The sequence below is a fragment of the Chroicocephalus ridibundus genome, chromosome 8 (assembly GCF_963924245.1).
Source record: "Chroicocephalus ridibundus chromosome 8, bChrRid1.1, whole genome shotgun sequence".
Taxonomy (NCBI): domain Eukaryota; kingdom Metazoa; phylum Chordata; class Aves; order Charadriiformes; family Laridae; genus Chroicocephalus; species Chroicocephalus ridibundus.
In genome coordinates, this window is record NC_086291.1 from 49,715,452 (window position 1) to 49,737,047 (window position 21,596).

Genomic DNA, 21,596 nt, shown 5'->3' on the forward strand with positions numbered 1-21,596 from the left:
GCCCAGTACACAGGCCCCAAAACACACCTCCAGGTTTTCGTTTCTCAAGAGGAGTGGAGAGGGGGATGCGGAGGGAAGTTACTGAGCCCGTGCCCCCCTCCCATGCCACCACAGCTGGGTGGTTAGAGCCGGTGGCGAAGCCCCCCGTGGTTACCCCAGGCAGCCACCGACCCTGCCCCGAGAGATGCTCCCCTCCTGCGGCAGGACAGCAGGCAGGGCGGCGCGTCCCACCAGCAGAGCGGGGACCACGGCCAGGCCCGAGCAGCCACTGCCGCCTCGGCAGGTGACAATGCAGACCTGGAAAAACGCTCAACTCCAGCAGGATGCCTAGTAATAAATTTATTGTATTTTATTACATATTCCCCTTTTTGCACTTAATTCCAATTCCTCATATTCAAACTCTTCTTTCTGAAAGAAAATGATTTTTAACATAAAAATATAAATTCTGCATATTAAAAGTGCATACACCTTGAATAATAAAACATACAAATAAATAATAAAAGGCATTGACACAGTCTCATGCACTTGTCCTCAAATAATTTAAAATTTATGGTACAATGTTCAATCCCAAGTAAAGACAGCCTGCTTTCCAGATTACTGTACAGTTCAAAAACATTAAAATACAGAAGAGAATATCAAAGGTGTGGGCAAGCCCCACGTCCCAGTATCAGTGTACAGTGATGTGACATGCAGTTTTTAGAACTGTAGATATTCCAGTGTAAAATCTGACATCGTGTCCAGAAGACTGCATTTGCAACAGGACTTAAAATTCAATTTTAACCAATGGTGAGGCACAGTTGGTGAGCAAATCTGTACAAATTAAATACTTGGAAGGCCACAAGAAAATAATCTAGCCACTTGTAGCCTGTATTCCCTTGTGTCACCCTACCCAAGGCAATGTAGCACCTAAAAATGGTTTCTTATTGCACTGCACAAATGCCATACAAACCTAACGCTAACTTTCTTGCAACGCGTTTGTGCTGCAGGGCCTAGAGTGAAACAGAATTTGTGTTCACACTTAGTTTTAATCTGTGTCTTTTAAAAAACACTATTTGCAGATAAATTGAGTGCTATCGCCTTTAAAAAAATAGAAGACTCCCTAAACCTTTAGACCTAATATAGATATTGTACAAGTCTTCAGAGGTACTTTTATTCTACAAAATAAAGCTCCTAATAGTAAATGCTTTACGGTGCTTTTATTAAGAAAACCATGTAGTTCTTTCATCTCACCACAGATTAAAACTAAATTTCAGTTCCCTCCACAGATAACATTAGATACTGCCAAATTATTTTTGGATTAGTAGGCAAATGACAAAGATACAAAAAAAAAAGGTAACAGTAAAATTATTTGGAATGTCATTTCCAAACCCTCTCTACGCCGGCTGACCAAGGGGGATGGGCAGAGAACCCATGGGAGGAGTGGGGCCAAGAACCCGCCCGACACCCAGCCCCTGCTGAGCCCAGCTGCTCTAAGCACTGCTGCGAGGTGGCATCTCGCAGGGACACGGCCAGGCAGCCCCGGAGGAATCCCGGGGCCAACACTTCTTGCTAATCAAACGTGCTGTCGGTGAGACCTCGCCAGCTGCCCCCGCGCCAGCCGCAACCCTGGCCGGCCCCACACTGTGCGTACAACGGCCCCGGTGGGATCTGCAGTCGAACGGGAGCACAGCTCAGAAACGCAACCACCACCACGGTTTGGGAGCATGAACGGGAAGTGCAGCCACCCCTGTGGGCAGCTGGGGTCCGGCATGGCTCTTCCCGGGAAGGCAGGCAGAAGCCCCGTTACCAGTACAAGCAGCACACTGACAACTGGAAACTGCTCCATTAGCACAGAAATTCAACAAAAACTCCTTTTTTTTTTTTTTTGAGTGCTCGTACGGCTACAGGTGACTGCCTCTTCTCACAACGTAGAACATGTCATTAAAGTTACATGGAAAATGGCAGGCTACATACAGAACACTGATCGGGTTTTCCCTGTTATAAAAAAAAAAAAAAAGAAAAATACAATACAATACAGAAAACCAGTTTGTTCTCATTTCAACATTTCAGATCCCTTTGACGTTATGCTACACTCCAGCCTTGTCAGTAATGCAGAATTCTGCAAAGGAAAGAATCAAAGATGTGCAAACAAAGCAGGAACCCAGGGACATGCTCCTACGCGCTGACAGGCAGCTGCACCGAGAAACAGAAGTCCAGATTCAAAGCAGTGCTCCGGAGTCTACCTAGCAGCTTCTGAGACTGAAAGCACGGTCTATGGTTTGTATTAGATGCTTGCATAGTTAGTAAGTGCATGCATTTGGGTACAGCGAGAGAACTGCCATGCAAAACTGCCTTTATTACTGAGAAAAAAAAAAAAAAAAGAAAAAAAAAATGGTTGATCATGCTCAAGTTTTAGCTTTGGAAAGCAAACAACCCTGCAGCTAAGAGAGATGAGGGCACTTACAGTGGAATAAGTGTACTGTAATTAAGCTGCTAATTTTCTATCCTAAGCGTCTTTTTTTTTTTTTATTTAGCCATATCTGATAAGTTTGAAAGGGTTAACAATTTATACACCCAAAGTGAGACACTTACAAGTTACAGAGAACTGCAGGCACCAAATTGTCTATCAAATGTGATTAATACAAATAAAAGGTGCCTCTTTAACACACGTCATTGAAAATGTGCTTATAATTTGTATACTACTAAACACTGTCCAAAAGACGCAGCCCAAAAAGGGTAAAAATAATTTCTTTAGGTGACTCCAGCAGGAATCTAGCACTGGAATGAAGGCGCTGCTTTCCTGCGCCCAGAGGGCTGGTTCCAGGAACAGAAGCAAGCGTCAGACTAGAGATGTGATGTGAAATACGAGTTACACGTGGCCAATGCAGGCGACTTCAACCCAAAGTCGATTGGAATCACATCATAAAACCCTTCAGAGGGCTCGAAGCCTGCTTTCCCTCGGAGCTTATGCGGCCGCGTGAGGACTGGGACAGTGCTGGACCTCGGCCTTTCAAGGCACTTCTCACCAGCATGAGGCTGCCCTCTAAACCTTTGCTTCCAGATCATCAGCTCTGGGGTCCCAAACTCCACCACCCCCAAGGCAGGACAGCTCACCCCACAGGCAGCCACACCACAGGCCATTCCACAGGCACCGTAGCTGTGCGTGACCAGCAGAGCAAACCCAGACAGCAGCCGTTCTCATCCCACTCCAGGCCCCACATGCCACCACCCAGGGGCAGGTGAAGATCCCTGGCCAGCGATGACCTTCGGAGATGGCAGAACCTACGTCCTCCACAGGCACAAGTGCTTCTAAAGCCAAACACGAATTTTAAGAAAAGAGCTGACCGCGTATGAATGGCTGCTTCAGAACAGCCTCCAGCCTCCACTGCTTTAAGGATCAATACACAAAGCCAAGGTGGTGTTGGCATCTAGGACTTGGAAGATCCCTCTCTGCAGTGTTCCTTAGTGCCACATCCTTACATCTGGACAACACAATACACATGGACAGGAGTTCCTATGCATGAAAGGGCTAGGAAATAAGCCTGCTTTAAAGCAGAGAGAGAAGACTGATGTTGCTTTTCCACAAACCACTTTCCGTAGGGCCTGCAATAACCCACACGCAGTTTTAGAAAGGGATTGCAGAGGTTTGACTGCTTTTAACATCTGTTACTGGAACACTTGGCAGCAGGACCCCCCATTCCCATTTTCTTCAAATGGGAGCTCTAATGACCATTCTCATGCCCCAAACACAAATGTATTGAACTGGCGATGAGCTAAAACGCCAATTTGGACATGGCTTCAAAATTTCCTCCAGTCCAGGCATGCAATGCAGGAGCAAAATCACCTCAGAAACCATACACTAGCTTCCAGTTTAAACTTCTTCAGTGAACAATGGCATGAAAAGAAAATGTGATTTGATAAAAATAATCTTTCACAAATGTCCCATGGTACAACGCACAGAAAACTAGGTTCTGTCTATTAAAAGACACCACGTCAAGTTAGCGCTAGCTCCCAGAATTACATTCTTGCTAGAAGAGTTGTTACAAGAGAAGAGTCACCACAGTGCAAGACCTTAATACAGATAAAACCTTAAACAAATACTTCAACATCAGCATTTCAGGGAGTAATTTAAGTACTACAATGTGAAGCAAGTCTTATCTGCTCTGCTGGATGTAACAAAAAATAATCCAAGAATAATCCCAGTCATACATTTAAGAAGCAAGTAATGCAATCTTTGCTTCTTGTTGCTGCAATAAATGAGACTGAACAATACCCAGGAGAAGAAATGCATCAAGAAGATGGTTATGTTCAGGTTTAAAAACACATTTCAGGGCACAGAGTCCAGCATATTGTTAAAACATGCAGGCTACTGGCATTGCTTCTGGGTGGCGTGAAGGGAAGTACTGCAAAAGATCACTGGGACAGAGCAAGGGTTATACTGCAGGTGGGTTCACCATCACACACTGACCAGCGCTCTGTGGCACCCCCGGCCCAGCTCCACACACACGCGCGGCCTTTTCTCCAAGGTGTCAGCTACCCCCAAAATACCTCTTCCCCAAAGGTGGCTGCGGACGTGTGGTGAGCAGAGCAGAAAAGGTGATCACAGAGCGGCAATGTGCCCAGCAGACCCGGGGGCAAGGCTTCTTGCAGGGTCATCAGCACATCCGAGGAGGTGGAACAGACTAAATCAGAGTCGCTACTTATTTGAGGGCTATTTGTTACGGTGACAGAAAAGATGTACAAATATGTCTCTCCACAAGCTAAGCCTGGAGAAGCTTTACCACCCACAACTATACGACAGGCAAAGACCTCATTCAGAAGACAAGCGTGCCCAGCACACTGCCCAGCTGCTGCATGTCGTGACATACACAACAGACTGCTGCTGTACGTAAAGGATATGCAGCACATTAATAAAAACTCATGAGAGTAAAAAAAAATTACACCACACGCATATAAAAGGATTTGAGGAATCCACCTTTTAAGAGTTTTAAGAGGAATCTTAAGGAACTTGAGCAATCTCCCCTGTAAGAAAGGCATGTAAACAAAGACATCACTAGATGTAGTGTTTTAACCCTGATAGAGACCGCCATCCAAACAAGAATAGGGATCATTTCGCTAAGAGACATGTGGTAGCCAGACCCGCCGGGCAGGTGAGAAGCATGCCGAAGGGAAGAACAAGGTAGCAGCGCTCTGGAGAATGTGAAAACTGCTCCACGGTATTTTGGTACAGCCCCTCCAACCCGCACGAAGAGGCTTGTTCAAAGCATGCTCAGAAAGGGCAGAGAAGACAAGACGACACTTGGCTTATCTAAACGTTACTCCTATAAATAACGGATGCTATATTCACACCACTACGATTAAGCATCTGAGCACATTAGGAAACACTTCTTCTCAGGAGTTTGAACAGGGGTCCTAACAGCATCACTGCCATTCGGGTGCATGAAGACAGCTCTCCTACGGCACTGCAACCATCTCCCGCCTAGCACTTCCACAGGTACGAGCTGGCAAGCGGCTGCTGCTTAGTGATTTCTTCTGTTGCTTAGTAGTGTTTCAGAAGAGACAAAGCAATTAAAGAGGACGGGGTGGAGGTCGTCTTAGGCATGGACAGAGTAAAACTCTTTCATAGATACAGCAACAAAAAAAAAAAATGCAGATTACATTTCACAAAAAAAAAAATTCTGCTGTTGGAATGCAAAAATGAAATCTATTACACAGACACACGTACGCATGGACACACAGGTACCTTTCTGTCCATCCACTAATGCTAGTCCCTCCTATACTGGCTGAGTATATACCTGAGAAACAACATTAGTGTTGAAATATTGCCCTTTAGAAAGCTTGAAAAATGGAGGGGAGCAGGGAGAGAGGGTTGAGAGAGAGCATAAAGAAGCGGCAGTCTCTCCAGTTTCCTTCGCACCCTCCATAGCTCAGAACAAGGCCATACACCAACGTGGACACAGCCTGCTCAGAACAAGACCAAAGGAATATCAGTTCACAGCTCTACAAAGCACACTAGTGTCAGTACAACTGGGTTTCAGATTTCAAACCTTGAATCTGAAGAAAGCTGTTGCATTTTCTATAAAGAGACTCCTGTACAAGTGCTATGGGACAGCTGCATTCATGTTCAACAATGACTCCAGCTAGACTACTTGCATCAGTGCTGGCTGCCTGTGGCTATTTGGTTTGATGGCAGAATCAAAAGGCGCTTTTAACAACTTGCAGTTAACTTCTCCTCAAAACATACATTAGGCACATGAACAAAAAAACAAGAGCTCAGAATAAATTAGCTTCTCAGCAGAAGAAAAGACACCTGGATTGCAGCATTTCACTGAGGTTCCAGAGAAGGCCGTACAGACACCTGCATGCTGGAAGGTAATTTTTTCAGTGGCTTGTCAGCAGACTGCTTGCCACTGGAAGGAGGAGACTGGACTCCGGGATCTAGCTGGGAAGACTTGGACTTGCGACTGGGTAGCAGAGAATGTTTGTTGGGTGTGGCATCTTTTGGGACAAGTTTTTCTTTTGCAGTAACGTTGGCATTGGTTTGAGGGGCTGGTGGGACAACACCTTTCTCCGATTTGTCTTCCAGCACATTTTTACTGCCTGACTTGGAACTGCTACTCCCTGTCTTTTTTGAGAGCATCGTTGTCTTTCCCAGGTCTGCTGACCTCCGGGTCTCCTTCTGCCTTAAGGCTGATTTAAAGAAAGACAATCCTTTCTCTTCTGACTTGCTGTCCCTCTTCAAACCAGAACGCACACCAACATTTGGAGACCGCAGGTTGGCCATAGAGGAACTCCGCACGTGTTTGCTGTCTACTGCCCTGCTGTCACTCCTAGAGTGGCTTATCCGTGGGGAGCTCGTTCTTGAACTGCTGGTAACGCTTGTTTTATCCGACCCCAGACTTATCTTAGAGCCCTCTCTGCTGAGGCTTCGGTCTGAAGTCCGGCTCTTCCCAGCAGAAGAGCCCTTAGTCAATGAGCCTGATGGGGTTTTCTTGGCAGCTGTGGAGGATGGAGAACCTGACTTTTGCTTCTGTTGAGCTGATGGGACAGACACCTCAAGGGGCTTCGTGCTATGGTCCTTCCTAGCCTGAGTGGGAGCAGGAGACCCATGTCGCCCACTGGCCCTAGAGGAGTCCATCTTACTTCTAGACCGGGAAACTTTCTGGGAACTCCTTAGTGGAGGAGGAGAAGAGCGAGAGACTTTGGTCTCTTGGGTAGATAAGACTGTCCTTCCCTTCCTCAAACTTTTGTCTGGCTCAGAAACTCCCTTGGAGCTGTGAACCTTCTTAGGGGTGCCATCTGCCTTTTCTGCAGACAGCCCTGTCCCATTGGGGGCTTTCACCTCCTTGACCGGAGAGCTATCCACAGAATCACTCTGATCAACAAAGGCAATTTGATTGTTATTATCAAAGGGGTCCAAAGCAGGGCGATTCCTGTCTGGCTGCACAGAGCTTTTAACATACCCATCTGAAAGATCTGAGCTAGATGTCCTTAAAACAGACTCTTCCCTGAATGCCCCTTCCATGACAGCCAAGGGGGCTCTGCGAGCCGTCCTGTGCTCTCGCCGACCGCCATCACAGGGCTCCAAGTAGCTGCTAGAGAGATTCCTCAGGCTGCCGAAGCAAGAGGTGGAGACTTTATCATCAGCAGCCTCCCCAATCTTCTCCAGGGTGGAAGCAGAGGTATGTACAGGGGAATCTCCAGAGAAGCGGGATGGAGAGTTGGAGCGCAATTGCAGTTTTGCGGAGAGTGACCATGAGGGCCTGACACCGTTTTCACTCACTGCCAGTGGGCTGGTGACAGAAGATCTAGATGACAAGCTTTGACGCTGGACACTCCTTACAAAGGGCCGAGTTGAAAATCCTCCTGCAGAGAAAGAAAGCAACACCCTCAGTATGAAAGCCAAGCCAGCAATCAGTTTATCCCATCCATCCACAGATGCTATTTTCCCAAGAGAGTCAGACAGCCCACCTACGCCACATTGAATACCTATCTCTTCATGCCTGCCGCACGCACAGCTTCTTGCATAAAAGCTGAACAAGGCATTCAACAACTGTCATTTGCTAATGGTCACCCAGAAGTAACTCTCTGAAGCTTCTAACTGAAAATCCAGATTCTCCTCTCATGCCTGAGCAGCAGGAGACCAAACACAGGTTTTGCACCTTGGAAGTCCTTGAAACTAGCAATGAGTTCACCAACAACGACTGTGCTCCCAGAAATACGTTCTTCTGTATCAAAGAACATTTTCCCATACCATCCTGTAAAAAGCAAAGTAGGATTCCTACCTCTTTAGATAAAGCAGTATATTTGTATTTATAAACACAAAGTACAACAATAAGCATTTTAGAAATGTGACTACCATGGCTAGATCTGACAGTTATCACAACACTGCTGCAGGGACATCTCCCTGCCCACTTCAAAATGCTCAGACTGACCCCTGAAGCTCCACATTTTCAAAAGTTATAAGGCAGGAGGTGGAAGACCCAGGCAAAGCTAGGAACTGCACTGTTACCTGCACACACAAGTGAATGTGTGTATCTTCTCACCTCCCTGGGAACAGCCTGCAGTGCTGCAGCAGACAATTAGTACCTATGTTAAGCTGTAGCGATATGTCAGCCTCCCTGCAAATGTGCTGTAGTGAAACCCAGAAAAAATACAAGCACAAAAAGTTCTTGAATGAAAGGTTTCGTAGATGGCATTTCCTTTTGCTGAAAGGCTCCTTAAGGTTCCTGCCCTGCTCTTCTCTATGCTTTCGTATCAGAGAAAAGCTCATCTGTGCCAGAACCCACCTGCTCCTACCAACACAGTGTCTGCCTCCCCCATCTGCTAGAGTAACTGTCCCTTGTAACTATGTGTTTTGCAGCTATTTTAGTAGGGATCTTATAACAGAAAGACTAGTGGCCCGGTATCCCACACACACAACAGTGCTGATACACACCATCATCTTCACTCCTTTCCCCAGTCAGCTCTACTGATTCTGAGAGCGAAGCCAGAGACGTGCGCCGCGATGACGCTGCCGAAGCAATGCTGGGCTGCTTGCTACCAGGAAGACGGCTGACCCAGTGCTCACAGAGAGAGGAGCTTGTGGAGCCTGCAAGGAATCAGGCACAGATATCAGGCCAGTACCATGTAACTGCAGAACATGTGAAGCCTTGGAAGGCCACTGAAAGTCAGGTACATATTGCACTGGCTTTGACAAACACCTGGAGTCTGGAGCTGCCACAGCATCCCGATACCGCTGAGAGAGTAAGTCTTTACTCTTATGAAATATTCATGGTCATAAGTGAAAGACAGAATCATGCCTGTCCCAGTATGCTGTGAATCAAAAGAATCAGCACAGCACGCACGTAGAGGGCAGTCCTCGAGCTGCCACAAGAATGCAGTGCAAATCCTTTCCTTTCCAAAGGCAAGTTACCAAGCCTGCATCTGTCCCCATCACTCCGGACTCAACCAACAGCTTCAGCTGCTGGCTGCCTACCTGAGACCAACAGCACTGTCGGTGGGAATGAGCTTGATACATTTTTATGTTATGGTTTTGATGCAAGCCGCTCTGTGCTGAACTTCCCAAGGGGATGGAGGGGGGTTCCTCCATCTCCACAGCCTATTTGCCATAATTAACCTTAACAGAAGATGTGGGAGTTTCACACGGCCTTTGATACAGAGCAGCAGACTGAGACAAGGCTCACTGAGTTCTGGGACAGAGAGGCAGGGCTTAAGCACAGCTGGGCAGAAAATTCTTCAGAAGGGCAAACTATCCATGAAATACCAACTACAACCACCCCTTGACAACGCCATCAGGGCTTACCTGCCACAGAGCTATTAGCAGACCATGATGGGATTGCTGTGCGTCTCTGATAGAAAAGAATATAAGCTGTCTGCTTGCAGACTTCGTTTTCAGAAAGCTGCTGAACTTCACTGTCGTCAAAGCAGTACCACTGGCCATCAACCGAGTTTTTGCAATATGCTGAGAGAAAATACATTACTATTAGACTTTCCTCACTCCTACTACTCTGAAGTTTGCCGTATGATAACTTAAACATGACCTTACCTGCTACGATGGACTCAGACGAGAATAAAAGGAACAAATTTATTCATGTAACACATCCTCTTCCAGTCTGACTGGCAAGATGGGGGCCTGAGGCCACCAGAATACAATAAACAGCTCACATTTCAATATTTTCTTTGTCCAACATTACTGCTCAGAACAGAATACCATTTGGGGTGGCTCCATTCACTTTACGTTCTGTTACTTGTGGCAGTCTGCCTCCATCAGTGAATCTCCTGACTGAGCCCACCCAGGACAAAACAGCCCAGAGACACACATCAGAGGGCAAAACCAGATACGCGCGTTTTCTGGGCTGCTGTGTGAAGTCATACAGATCCTAAGAACCATCAAGAAACTTTGTTTATCTCTGTCTGCTCTGGAACAAGCAAAGAGGAGTTCATAAACCGGCTGTGCACATAGGCAACATGCAAATACTTCATATGTATAACAGCCTCTTGCAATGACAGAAGTTCCGCGTTGAGTGGCCAGAAGCATTTTTGAAACGCGAAAGGCCAGTCACGTTACTCTGAAGAGTAATGTAAAAAAAAGAAATAGCAGACAAAGAAACGTACAGTAAGACATTTGGGGTCAACAGGCATTGCTGTATTCCTCAAAGTCATAGAAATTACCCCTTTGGTATTACACAGCCAGCCCTGGTTAGTTGGGTTAGGTCCTTTTGCCAAGAAAGATGAAGAAGTTATGGACATTCAATAGAAAAATACAACTGTTTTCTTTCTGAAACAATTCAACACACATAACATTACGGGCTACTTGCCTGTATAGTGTCCCCCTTGCATGGTGCCATGATGATTGCAGACAGCATACAAGTCATAGATATAATCCTCAGGATCCCTTCCGAGACCATAAGGTCTCCTCCAGGGTGACCAGTGAGATGGCAGACTCCAACTGCTCTGACTGCGTTTAACAACATGAGGAGTCATGTCCAAGCCACTCAGGGGGAATTTAACCATGTTTTGAAGTTTCATCCTTCGGTCTCCTTCCTGTGTAAACATAGAATAGTATGAGCTGCAGTGACACCATGCTTGGGGAAAACAAAAACCCAGGAGAGGAACGCATAGGGCAGAACAGATGCTTCAGAAAAGGTGGTCTAGTCAGGTCACTCCCTGGCTGAAGGAGTCCTCCAGCATCACTGCAGACATCCTTACCTGTCTAAACCTTTTGAGATGTATGATGAGAACATCAGGTAAGGTCCAGAGGCTCAGTGTGATGCTACCCTGCTGCAGCTGCTTGCAGTGTGGGCATCGCCATGCATCATCTGGGGCAAGCTACAAGGAAGAGGCACGAGTGGATATTAGTTTTCAAATTTTAAGGCATCTTTCACTATGCCACCATTCCTCTGCTGCCCCAGGCCAGACCCTGACCCCTGCACCCCAAGTACCTCCAACAATTATCAAGCTCATTGGAGATTCAGGGTTCCCAATGCTGCTTTTCAAATACTGGCAAGCAGAGAGACACGTGTGCCTCATGCAGGAGGCACTTCCCGCTGCAAGACAGAACTCAGCTAGTGCTGCTGTGCAGAGAAGCTATTTCCACCCTACAAACGCCTATCACTTTGAAGTGGGGGACAAGAAAAAACAAAAGCAAAAAGCAGGCAGGCTTGGCAGCCTCAGTATTCTCACAAGAAAACCATCAGCAAAGAAAGAATCACAACAGAAGGAAGACAGGTGTACTTCAAATTTCATCTCTGACACCTCGCTCCGCTCTGGAAACTCTTTTCCTCCCTATGTCCCAATGGCACAGACATAAAAACTGCAGAGATTTTCATTGTCCTCCAAGGAGAAAGAGTCTTTTCAAAGACGCAAACACGACATGTGCTTCCCTCCACAGCCCAGTGTTCAGAAAACTTAGAAGCCATGGAGCTTTAAGGTGTTAAACAACTTAGCCCTCACCTCTGAAAGAAGTGACAAGAGCGGCTCCAAAATTATTAAAGCTCAATCACAGGTCCACAGTCCTTTATACAGCAGATTAGAGACCTCTGGCAAAGAAATACAGATCACTTCCATGTTCCAGGCAAGGGTCAGATCAGACCCATCTCTAGTCTGCCCTGTGGCACACCATCTCTCCTGCCACTTCAACATCCTCACACCACGAGCTGAGCTAGAGGAGGAGAAGCTGAGCCACGCTTCCGGAGAACTGAGCTCCACAGTCACTGCACTGCCATTTGGGGGGCTCCACTCAGCGGGGGCTGCCTTGAGCCCACCCCAGCACTGGTCAGGCTTGGAAACACACAAATGCTCCAAGACAGAGCAGTAAATTCCCATGAAGAAGCCGTGTTGTTCTAACCCTTTATAATGTACGCCAGAAAAAGACATTGCTATTTCACAGGGAGGAAACTGCAGAACAGAGGAGTAAATTCTCATATCAACATTTAGGAGGCAAAAAAAACCCCAGTAGTACTCCCACAGCTCTCTCCTCACTGCAGAGAAGCTCTGTCAGCAGTACTGGTAACTAGTGTTGTGTTACAAATTTATTCTCCTGTCTCAATAAATCAGTGTTTGCAGAAAACAGCTACTCTGCTGAGTATGGGAGTTCAGGCAGCACGTGGACCAGCAAGATCTTCCGAGTCCTGGCTGCTATACAGTCTTGTCCCTACCTGTTCCTCTTTGGTGTACAGTTGGAAACACTGAGATAAAGTGCAGATCTGAGGTTGATGATGAAGCTCTCTCTGCTGGCGGACACTTTCAGAGTCTGGAATATACTCCTCTTCTGTATTCACAAACAAGCTGCATCAGGGAGACAACACATTTACCAGCACATCCACTCGCTCCCCACGCTGCTGAGGAGCCATTCTGAAGGTACAATCAGCAGCTTTTTCCTGCATTTGTCCCATTACAGGTAAGTGAGAGCTGACTGGCAAGAGATCCCACCAGGGCAACACAGCCGAACACAAGGTTAAACAGCTTCAGTGGGCACCCACTCCAGTTTATCTCAAGAGAGAAAAAGCTACTCGCTGCCCACAAACTTTCTCACACAAATACGATTTGTGGGAGAAGGAGCCACAGCCGAGATGCCTGCTCCATAATGCAAAACTCTGGCTACAGAGAAAAGGACTCCACCTCAGAGCAAGTCCAGGGCACCCAGTCCCGGTCTGTCCCTGCGGACAGGGGCCACGGCACGAGGTGGAGTTTCTGAGGGGTGTCATGTTTGCTGAAGGATGCGCAATTCCCGCAAGCAAGTGGCAAGCATCACGTTCAAGGTGAACACACTTTAAGGCTTTCTACTTCATACTTACTAATCTTTAGTTTCTTTGTCCCATTCTACCACTAATTTCACATGAGCAGTTCCCCCCTGTCCACATGACTTCAATGCCCTGGAGAGAGAAGCAGAGAGAAGTTAGACTACCTTTCAATCTGAAGCCTATGTTATCTTTTACATGCAGAACTTTTCTCCACTAGCCCTTCATCCTTCCTCCACTCCCACACAGCTCGAGTTAGCAAAGGAGTAAAAGGAATCCATACAGCAAATTTAGATTGGATATTAGAAAGATTTTGATTGATTTAAATTGGATATTAGGAAGAAATTCTTTACTGTGGGGGTGACAAAGCACTGCAACAGGTTGCCCAGGGAGGCTGTGGATTACCCTTCCCTGGAAGTGTCCAAGGCCAGGCTAGACGGGGCTTTGAGCAACCTGGTCTAGTGGGAGGTGTCTCTGCCCAGGGCAGGGGGGTTGGAACTAGATGGTCTTTAAGGTCCCTTCCAACCCAAACCATTCTGTGATTCTCAAGAACATGCCAAAGCTGGCAAACTGCATTTACTTAAGTACATTGGTTCCCATTGGACACCAAGACTGTCCCTTTCTGCATGGCTACACACTGAGTTCCCAGCTGACAAACCTCTCACCACTCCTGGGAACGAGGACCAACTCACCTTTCCACTGTTGGATGGCAGAGGGGTCGCTCCTCCTGAGGTAGCAAGTACGTTATGCCCACAACACTGACCACTCGCAAGCTGAATGGGCAAACCTGCAAAAAAGAGAGTGGAAGGCACCTCAATAGCTCAAAACCAACTTACCTATGTGCAAACCAGCTCTCAGCACCGGCTGACAGGTACTTTATCCTAGAACATGTGTTTTACATGAGAAAGCAAATGCACAACATCTCAAATATGCCTACGCCAAGCAGCTAACAAGAGGGGTGAGGTACACCAACTGAGGCTTTGTACGAAACAACTCCTCTACAGTGACCAGAGAAGACACCCCTCTTCATGCTTCTGCTCTCAGAAGGGGTTCTCATCAGAAACACACAGTCACTTAGCAAATGTTTCAGCTTTTCTTTTAGGCCAACACCACCGAGCAGTGGATTTCCAGTGCAGACAGCAGCACTAACCTGTCAAGTACCTCTTGGGGTAAGGAAGTAAAGCATGCAATTTCTTCACCTGATCAGTCTGATCTTACCTGTACCTTTCAGCAAATAGACAAAAGCACCAAAGAGGTAAAATATCAGACTCGGACATTATTGCACAAAGAAATATTGGGAAGCCATCAGTTCAGCACATGCGGCACCTCTACCGCTCCAAGTAACTGGCTTCCCCTGTAGTTCCTGTCACACAGAGCTGGAAGTCTCTCAAAACAGATGAGCCATTTGCCTCACCTGCATGCAGGCTGCAGGCCGCAGGAAATACTGCATCTTCTCCAAAATTTCCTTCTGTAGAATATCCCAAGCAATTGTTTTTTCCAAATGCAACACAAAGGGCAAGCCAAACCTACAGGAAGGAGTAGCATTTGAGGGAGAAATTAAAAAGATTATTCTGTTCAGCAATCAGATCCCCAAATTCTGACACCCAGCTCAGCGCCTACAGAGCTCGGCATGCTTTGTGTGAACCTCCCCAGAAACAAGGCATTTAAAAACTCGTCCCCAGAGGAGAGGTGCTTAACTTTGAGGAAAACTGTTATGGCTGCCCATGCAGAGGGCCCTTTTTAACAGGCTGCAGTCCTGCTCCGAGCTCAAGCCACTTGCTTCAGGCTGCAGAACTTTGCAATTGTCACCTGGCTAGGACAACTTTTTGTGAAACAAAGCGGCTGAGAGAGTTCTCAGCCTGTGGTTGGTACAAATGCCTTTGCCATGGTCATTTCTCACTTCCCCTCCATGCCCTGTTTGCACTCCAATTAATAATTTCCACCCGTGACAGGATCCAGGCAGACGTGCTTGCTGCTCAACGAAACCAGGCAGCTCTATAGAGAGGCGGTATATGTCCTTCCCACTGGTCTGCATTCATCGCTTTCCAGTAACACAGGACTATTTGAAGTTCACCCAATTTAGGAATATTTTGCTGCATTCATTAATTTTTTTTGATCAACACGATTCTTTAGCACCTAACGCAAACTAGAACACGCAATCTGTCGCTCCTTCACCTTGTGCTTTCACTACATGGTGAGTAAAACCCAGGTCAATCAAGGAAGCAGCCAGAAGAGTAACTCTGACCGCGAAGCTGCCAGTCACCTTTTGCTCTGCTGTCCAGTGCACGCCCTGTTACACACCAGCAAGACAATCTTGTCATTTGCTGCTGGTTTAGTAGAGGACTGTTCCAGTTTTCCAGACTTCACTGTTCCTTGAGAGTAAGATATTGTTCGGGAGTGCTCAGTGCCACATTTCAAGTTATTCAGGTTATTGTTCACATGTATTCCTGAAAAATTAGGAGAAAGGAAACATTTTGTTACGTCATTTGCCTTTAGCGCCCTGAAGAAAGTCTCCTTCAGCTGCAGAGGAGCAGGTCAATACAGAATCAAGATCATTTTTATTACTTGCATGAAGGCTTCAAAGAGCAATTACTTTTCATAGTGACTATTTCTTTACAGAAAGAAATTATATGCAAGTGCTCACCTAACTGATTTTTCACAGTAATTTGTACAAGCACTCATAGCTTTGTCTGCCTGAAAGAAAAGCTAAAGTGACAGAAACCCTGCTTGTTACTTCCAATAATAAAATTTGCCTTTGATTATGCTCTGTCTACCCAGGACGCAATTATTCTCTTTCACTGAGAGGGAGATGCAGAGAAGCTGAGGTTTTTGAGCTTTGAAAGAGAAAGTGTTTGTTCATTCCTGAGACTGTTTATTCATCACTGGCAATCTGATTTTAAATAACACAATTTCAGTGGCTTCATCTGGTCCCTAGCAGGTCTTTAAATTAAGCTTGACAACAGATTTCACATTAAGCCAGCCTGGCCTGCAGAATCAGCCTCGGGAAGAGGAAGAAAGGAGCGTACATTGCTTCTTGATAACCTCCCGGCTGACAACACCATTAAGTCTGCTGGAATGAGTCTGGACAAAGTCAGAGTTGAAATCAATACACCAAAACATAAACTACTTTTGGGACTTTTATTCTCAAGTATATCCTTTTCCAAAACAAGCCTCCATCACCTAGTCACCCGAGGTAGACATTAAGCAGAGTTATTGACTTACCTCTCTGGCTAAGGATACCCTCAGGCCTAAATATCTCTGGGGTCTCAAAGGCAAATATACAGTCGCTTTCATGAATGGTGTCCAGGTCATCAGTATCGCAGAAGGAACGATGAAACCCATCATAGTACATCTCCGTCAGCACGATCTAGAGTCAGCAGAAGCAAACCAGAACCCATTAAACCACCCGTGCCTGGTCCAGCTGAGCTGCTCCATCTCTCAACTTGGATCTTCCTGCTACGGGACGGCATTCCTCAAAACGTTCTGGCATTGGCCAGAGCAAGGAACAGGGAAAAGGACTTCCATAAAAGAGAAGCTGGGGTAAAGGCAGCACATGGAGAGGTTTTTGTGGGATCCAACAGCTTTTCCGAAGTTCTCCCTACGGAGGAATTCCCCACAGGTGCCCGATGGTTCCCTCACTGCCTGCATGCACTAACTGCCGTGTGATCAGGCAGAAGGTCTGCACATCCCACTGATGGCTGTCCCACCATCACCAAGTTTCAAAATGCCAATGCACAGGGAAAAGCATGATCCAGATTACCATTACCCTGCTTCCCCCATTCAACCATGGGCAGCAAATTTCAATTCTTCATATGCAACATGGGATGAAAGCCTCCGCATTTCCTCCTGCTGAAGGCAGGGCATGTGGGTGACAAGATCAGCCCGTTACCTGCTCCGTGGGTATCTTGGTCTCTGATGAGACAGCCTCCCGCAGCCTGGCCACCGTTCCAGAGATGGGCACCGCCACTCCGATCCGCATGCAGTGCGAGCACTTCCCCTGGTACACCACAGTGACGTAGAGTGGCCTGTGGAGAGCACAGGAGGCACTGCTAGTGCTGGGCTGAGCCCTTCTTGGCAGTACCCTGAACAGAGTCAGCCCAACCTGGGTGCACCCAGCCTGCCCATAAGCTACAGGGCCCTCCCAGCAGTCTGGATCCACCTCGCCCTGGAGTTCGCTCAGCCACAGCCAGGCAGGCCAGTATGTTTGATTTCCAAAGACTCCTTTCTTACCACATAGACTGGGGTAAGTTGCTCCCACAAGCAGAACGTCATTTCAAAAAAGTCCCACAAAGTTAAAAATAAAACTCTCTATGACAAGGCAATCATAATTTTCTTATGAGGATCCTGGAATGCAGCTTAGGACAGTCCGAGGCAGTACCTTAAAGCACTTGGAGAGCTACTGCTGGGAACAGCTGCTCCAAGTTGCCTCTCAACACTCAATCCTGCCTCCACCAGCAGCCACAAGTACTCCCTCAGGAAGAGAAGAGTGGGGCAGCCCCCACCTGCTACCGGGGACCCTTCCCTGGGAAGCCCGCTCAGCCTCCACTAGGTGGTGGCTTAACCAAATGCGAGTCATATTAAATATGTCCTTTCATCACTTTGTTCCATTGCTTCTTGAACCCCTAACAAGTTTTCTGCATCCAAAACATCAGGTGAAGGAGCTGCTTATTTATACAACGGGTAGTTTTGCTGTGCACCTCTATCTTTGCTCTGAACTTTTTATCTGGATTTTTTTCTGCCTGTGGCTTTTTTTTCTTTATTGGCAACAGCTGTCTTTCAAAAAAAAAACCAAAACATTTTGCAGGAAGGCTTTTAACTTCATTTTTTTGAAGTCGGAGCAATCAGTGAGACTGTTCTAAAGAAAGTAGAAAAAAGGTTAAAAAAAAAAAAGTCTTTCATCCTTTTCCCCTTTTTAATTTTAAAATGCTATAAATTAAGTCATAAGCAAAATATTTTGGTTACCTGAATCAAAGATATTTTTTTCTCTCAAAAATTAATTCTACAGGAAGTTAAGGGTGGGGGCGGAAGTATCTTTTTTAAAGACTTACCGTAGAGATTTTGCTGACATCTCCTCTTCCTTCTGTACCAAATTAAACAACACTATATGCATGGGAAACAGCCAACGTTAAGTTCAAGACAGTTACATACCGTGTGTGAGGCAAAGGAATCGGCAGAGAGATGCAGAGAAAAGGGTCAAAGGTGTTACTCTGCTTCTGGCAATGAGGGCACGTCAGAGAGGACCTAGTACAAATATCAATGATAGGACAGAGTTACACCGCATTTCATCAGGAATGGATAAATCATCAAATCACAAATAACAGCCTTTGCCTATCAACCTGGCTGCCCCTTTCTGCTCTTCCTTCTCCGTTCGGAGCGGCTCTCACAGAGGCTGTATAGACATAGCTGCTGTAAATGATAGCCTCCTGATTTCTAGATCCTTTTAAAGTAATTAGTCTCAAAGTTCATTACAGGGCATGCCAGGAAAAAGCTTCACTCCACTCCCTGAATTTTGCTTTTAATAAACATCACTGCAAAATTAATAATTCACTAACAGTAGCTCCAACATGGAAGACCCGGAATGGGCTTCTCTTTGAGAAGAGAGGAAGTGATGGGAAAGAGACGGCGACAATCAGCACTGCAGGTGTACAGATCTCTCTTACCCAGAAGGGGAAAACTCCAGACAACACACCTCTCACATTCAGAATTAACCTGCACCTTACACTGGCTTTGTGTTTTATACCAGGCTTAAGGTTTCTCCTTTGCAAAGAAAGCCTTGGCAAATATTGGGGAGAAAGCCCAGCAATTAAAATTCTTATAGCAACACAGATACCGTCGAGGTATCTTCATTGAGGAGCACTGGAAATTAGCCTCTTTTCTCAGATTAGTTCTGAAATTAGAAAGCTTGCTTCCCAGGAAGTATGGGAAACTCATGGGAAAGCCCTGAAGGGACAGTGAGAGATTCAGCTCAGAATTCCCACGTGCCAGATAACAGGAACTCTACAAGACACCTGGGATCCGTAACTCCCCAGCAACCTCCAGGCACCTCCAGATCTTGCCACAGGCTCTTGCCTCTGAACAGCCAGGGTAAACAGCACTGAGTTGTCCCGCGTCTTTGCTCCACTGAGCACTGACTCACTTTCAGGATGCGTCACAGCAGATGAAGAGGTGGTACATACTGCAGATTTTCACAGAATATACCAAATTCAAAGTAGTGAAATTCTCTCTCTCCTCTGGAGCAAGATCTTAGTTCAGATTTCATTCAGAAGTAATTCAGAAATAGCTGTTAACACAGTGACACCAGTCTCAACTGTACTGGGAGCTAGCATCAGGGTAGAATTGTACTGGGGTCACCGATACATGCAATAATGCCTCAAAATTTACAAAATATACCTGTACTGGGCTTGAAAGAGTTCCTGCACAAAAGTACTACTGATTGGAAAGGCGGGTCCCTCGAGCAGCACGTCATCCTCCAGCGGTGGCTAAAAGAGAAGAATAAACCCTAGAAGCACACCCAGGCGTGGAGGTGCACCAGAGATGACTCCAGTATTCCTAGCTGAATTCGTGCCCCCCTTGCCCAAAACCACCAGAAAAAGGTCACAATAATTTTAAATAACAAGCGTGCTCTGCTCACACGAGTGGTTATGCAGGAATGCAGCAGCTAGGGCAGCCCAAGGAAAGGCAGGGATCTCCCACCAGATGATGTGCCTGGCAGTCCCTCCCCTGGAATGCCTTCCAGCTCTTTCAGAGGAGGATGTGACCATTCACAAATGACTGTATTGGGGAACACCTGGCCAGGGATTCGTGAAACAGCTAGTTGCATTCACAGGGCCAGAAACAAACAGTATTTTAACCCAAGTTTTTGTTCCATACCAAGTATCAGATTTGAGAAGCCAATGGGGAGAAATAATTTAAAAAGAAAGACTGCATGCAAACTTACAGCTACTCTCCCACGCTGGCTCCCAGCAAAATACCTTACCTTGAGTGGAGGCATGCCGCTGTAATTCACTACATTGTTCAGATCTTCGTGGACTCTGTCTAGAAGCCAAAGCAGGAACTCCTGCGCATCGTGCTGGGCATTCCCACGGTACTGCATAGCGTTCTTGGACACAATGTTCTGCAGAGAGACAGAGACAGTGTCCAGCAAAAGCACAAGAATCGAGCTTTTCCCTTTACCAAGCCCACACAATCAGACTGGCAGAGCTGACACCGCACTCAAAACCGGGGGCTGCCGACAGCTCTGGATGGGCACTGCCTCCCCATAGCACCTGGGGACAGGCCAGGATGTACCCTCGTGTGCGGGACCCTCCGCACGCCTCGAGTTAGAGAATAAGCTGATGCCTTGCTGGGCAGAGAAACTGCCCCCTGCTCTGAGAACAGACCAGAGGGGTTATGGCAGTGGTTATGGAGGAACTGCATCAGCATTTAAACAGAAATGTTCATAGCAAACTTGGGACTCATTAGATGAGATGAACACCAAAACAATCAACCTGCAATACTTTCACATAAGTCAAGAGCAAGGCAAGCTCACTTCAATCCACCGACAATGACAGGCGGTATTTCCCATGCTAACACAGAGCAAAGGGTATTTTTAATCATACCTGTCCACATACCACAGAATCTGAAACCGTTCAATTCCCAAAATCTATTTAAGATATCTCTTATTTCAGGTAGATATAATAAATATCTATTATATCTATTATTTATCTATTAATATCAATTATATTTATTTAAGATAAACCTATATAATCTATATATTTAAAATCTATTTATCATCTATTTATTACTTCAAAACAAGTATTTAAGCTGAAGCAAAACAAGTCTCCTAACGCCCACTCATGCTGTCTAGCTCATTCCTGCTTTGGTGAGGTAATAAATTTCCCAAAACCTAGACGCAGAATGCTCAACTCTAATTAAGTATCCAATTCCAGGAATCAGCCAAGATCAGTACATCAAAACTGCAGATGCTTCTACAAACTGATCATTCCAATAATACGCCGAAAGGGAAAACTTACTTTGCATCAGACACCCTCTGAAGCACATAAGCAGTGTGGTCACCATGTAATTTTCTCCACTAGGTATCAAGTATCCACTAGGCACAACTTGCTCATCCTACATACCCTCTCCTATTGCCACTACCAAAACAGAAAACTTGCTTAGGGCAGACCACTGAGCAGGAGGAAAAGCGCAGTTCGCACTGGGGTTGTACACAGTTATGAAGGACCGTCCCAGCCAGGGGTGCAGCTTTCCCTCCAGCTGGAGCAAGCAGAGGGAACCGAAGCGTCACAGAGCAACAAAAGCCACAGCAGTGCGGTACCCGACGGGTGCTGCTGGACCAGGGAATTCCAGACAAGGCAGGACTCAGTCACAGGTGCAATG

General features: G+C 46.4%; 1 protein-coding gene across 1 annotated transcript in view; it reads right to left on the reverse strand.

The window, feature by feature from the left end:
- Positions 1-340: 340 nt before the first annotated feature.
- Positions 341-21,596, reverse strand: part of USP31 (ubiquitin specific peptidase 31) — a 35,021-nt gene continuing 13,765 nt past the window's right edge. The window contains exons 2-16 of the mRNA XM_063345307.1: positions 20,197-20,334; positions 19,611-19,699; positions 18,369-18,461; positions 17,110-17,245; positions 16,443-16,587; positions 15,484-15,667; positions 14,635-14,746; positions 13,913-14,007; positions 13,278-13,355; positions 12,639-12,768; positions 11,191-11,310; positions 10,800-11,025; positions 9,785-9,943; positions 8,918-9,070; positions 341-7,845 (exon numbers count right to left, since the gene is read on the reverse strand). Coding sequence (XP_063201377.1) covers positions 6,305-7,845; positions 8,918-9,070; positions 9,785-9,943; positions 10,800-11,025; positions 11,191-11,310; positions 12,639-12,768; positions 13,278-13,355; positions 13,913-14,007; positions 14,635-14,746; positions 15,484-15,667; positions 16,443-16,587; positions 17,110-17,245; positions 18,369-18,461; positions 19,611-19,699; positions 20,197-20,334 — 3,399 coding nt within the window. The 3' untranslated portion in view covers positions 341-6,304. The remainder of the gene's footprint in view (positions 7,846-8,917; positions 9,071-9,784; positions 9,944-10,799; positions 11,026-11,190; positions 11,311-12,638; positions 12,769-13,277; positions 13,356-13,912; positions 14,008-14,634; positions 14,747-15,483; positions 15,668-16,442; positions 16,588-17,109; positions 17,246-18,368; positions 18,462-19,610; positions 19,700-20,196; positions 20,335-21,596) is intronic.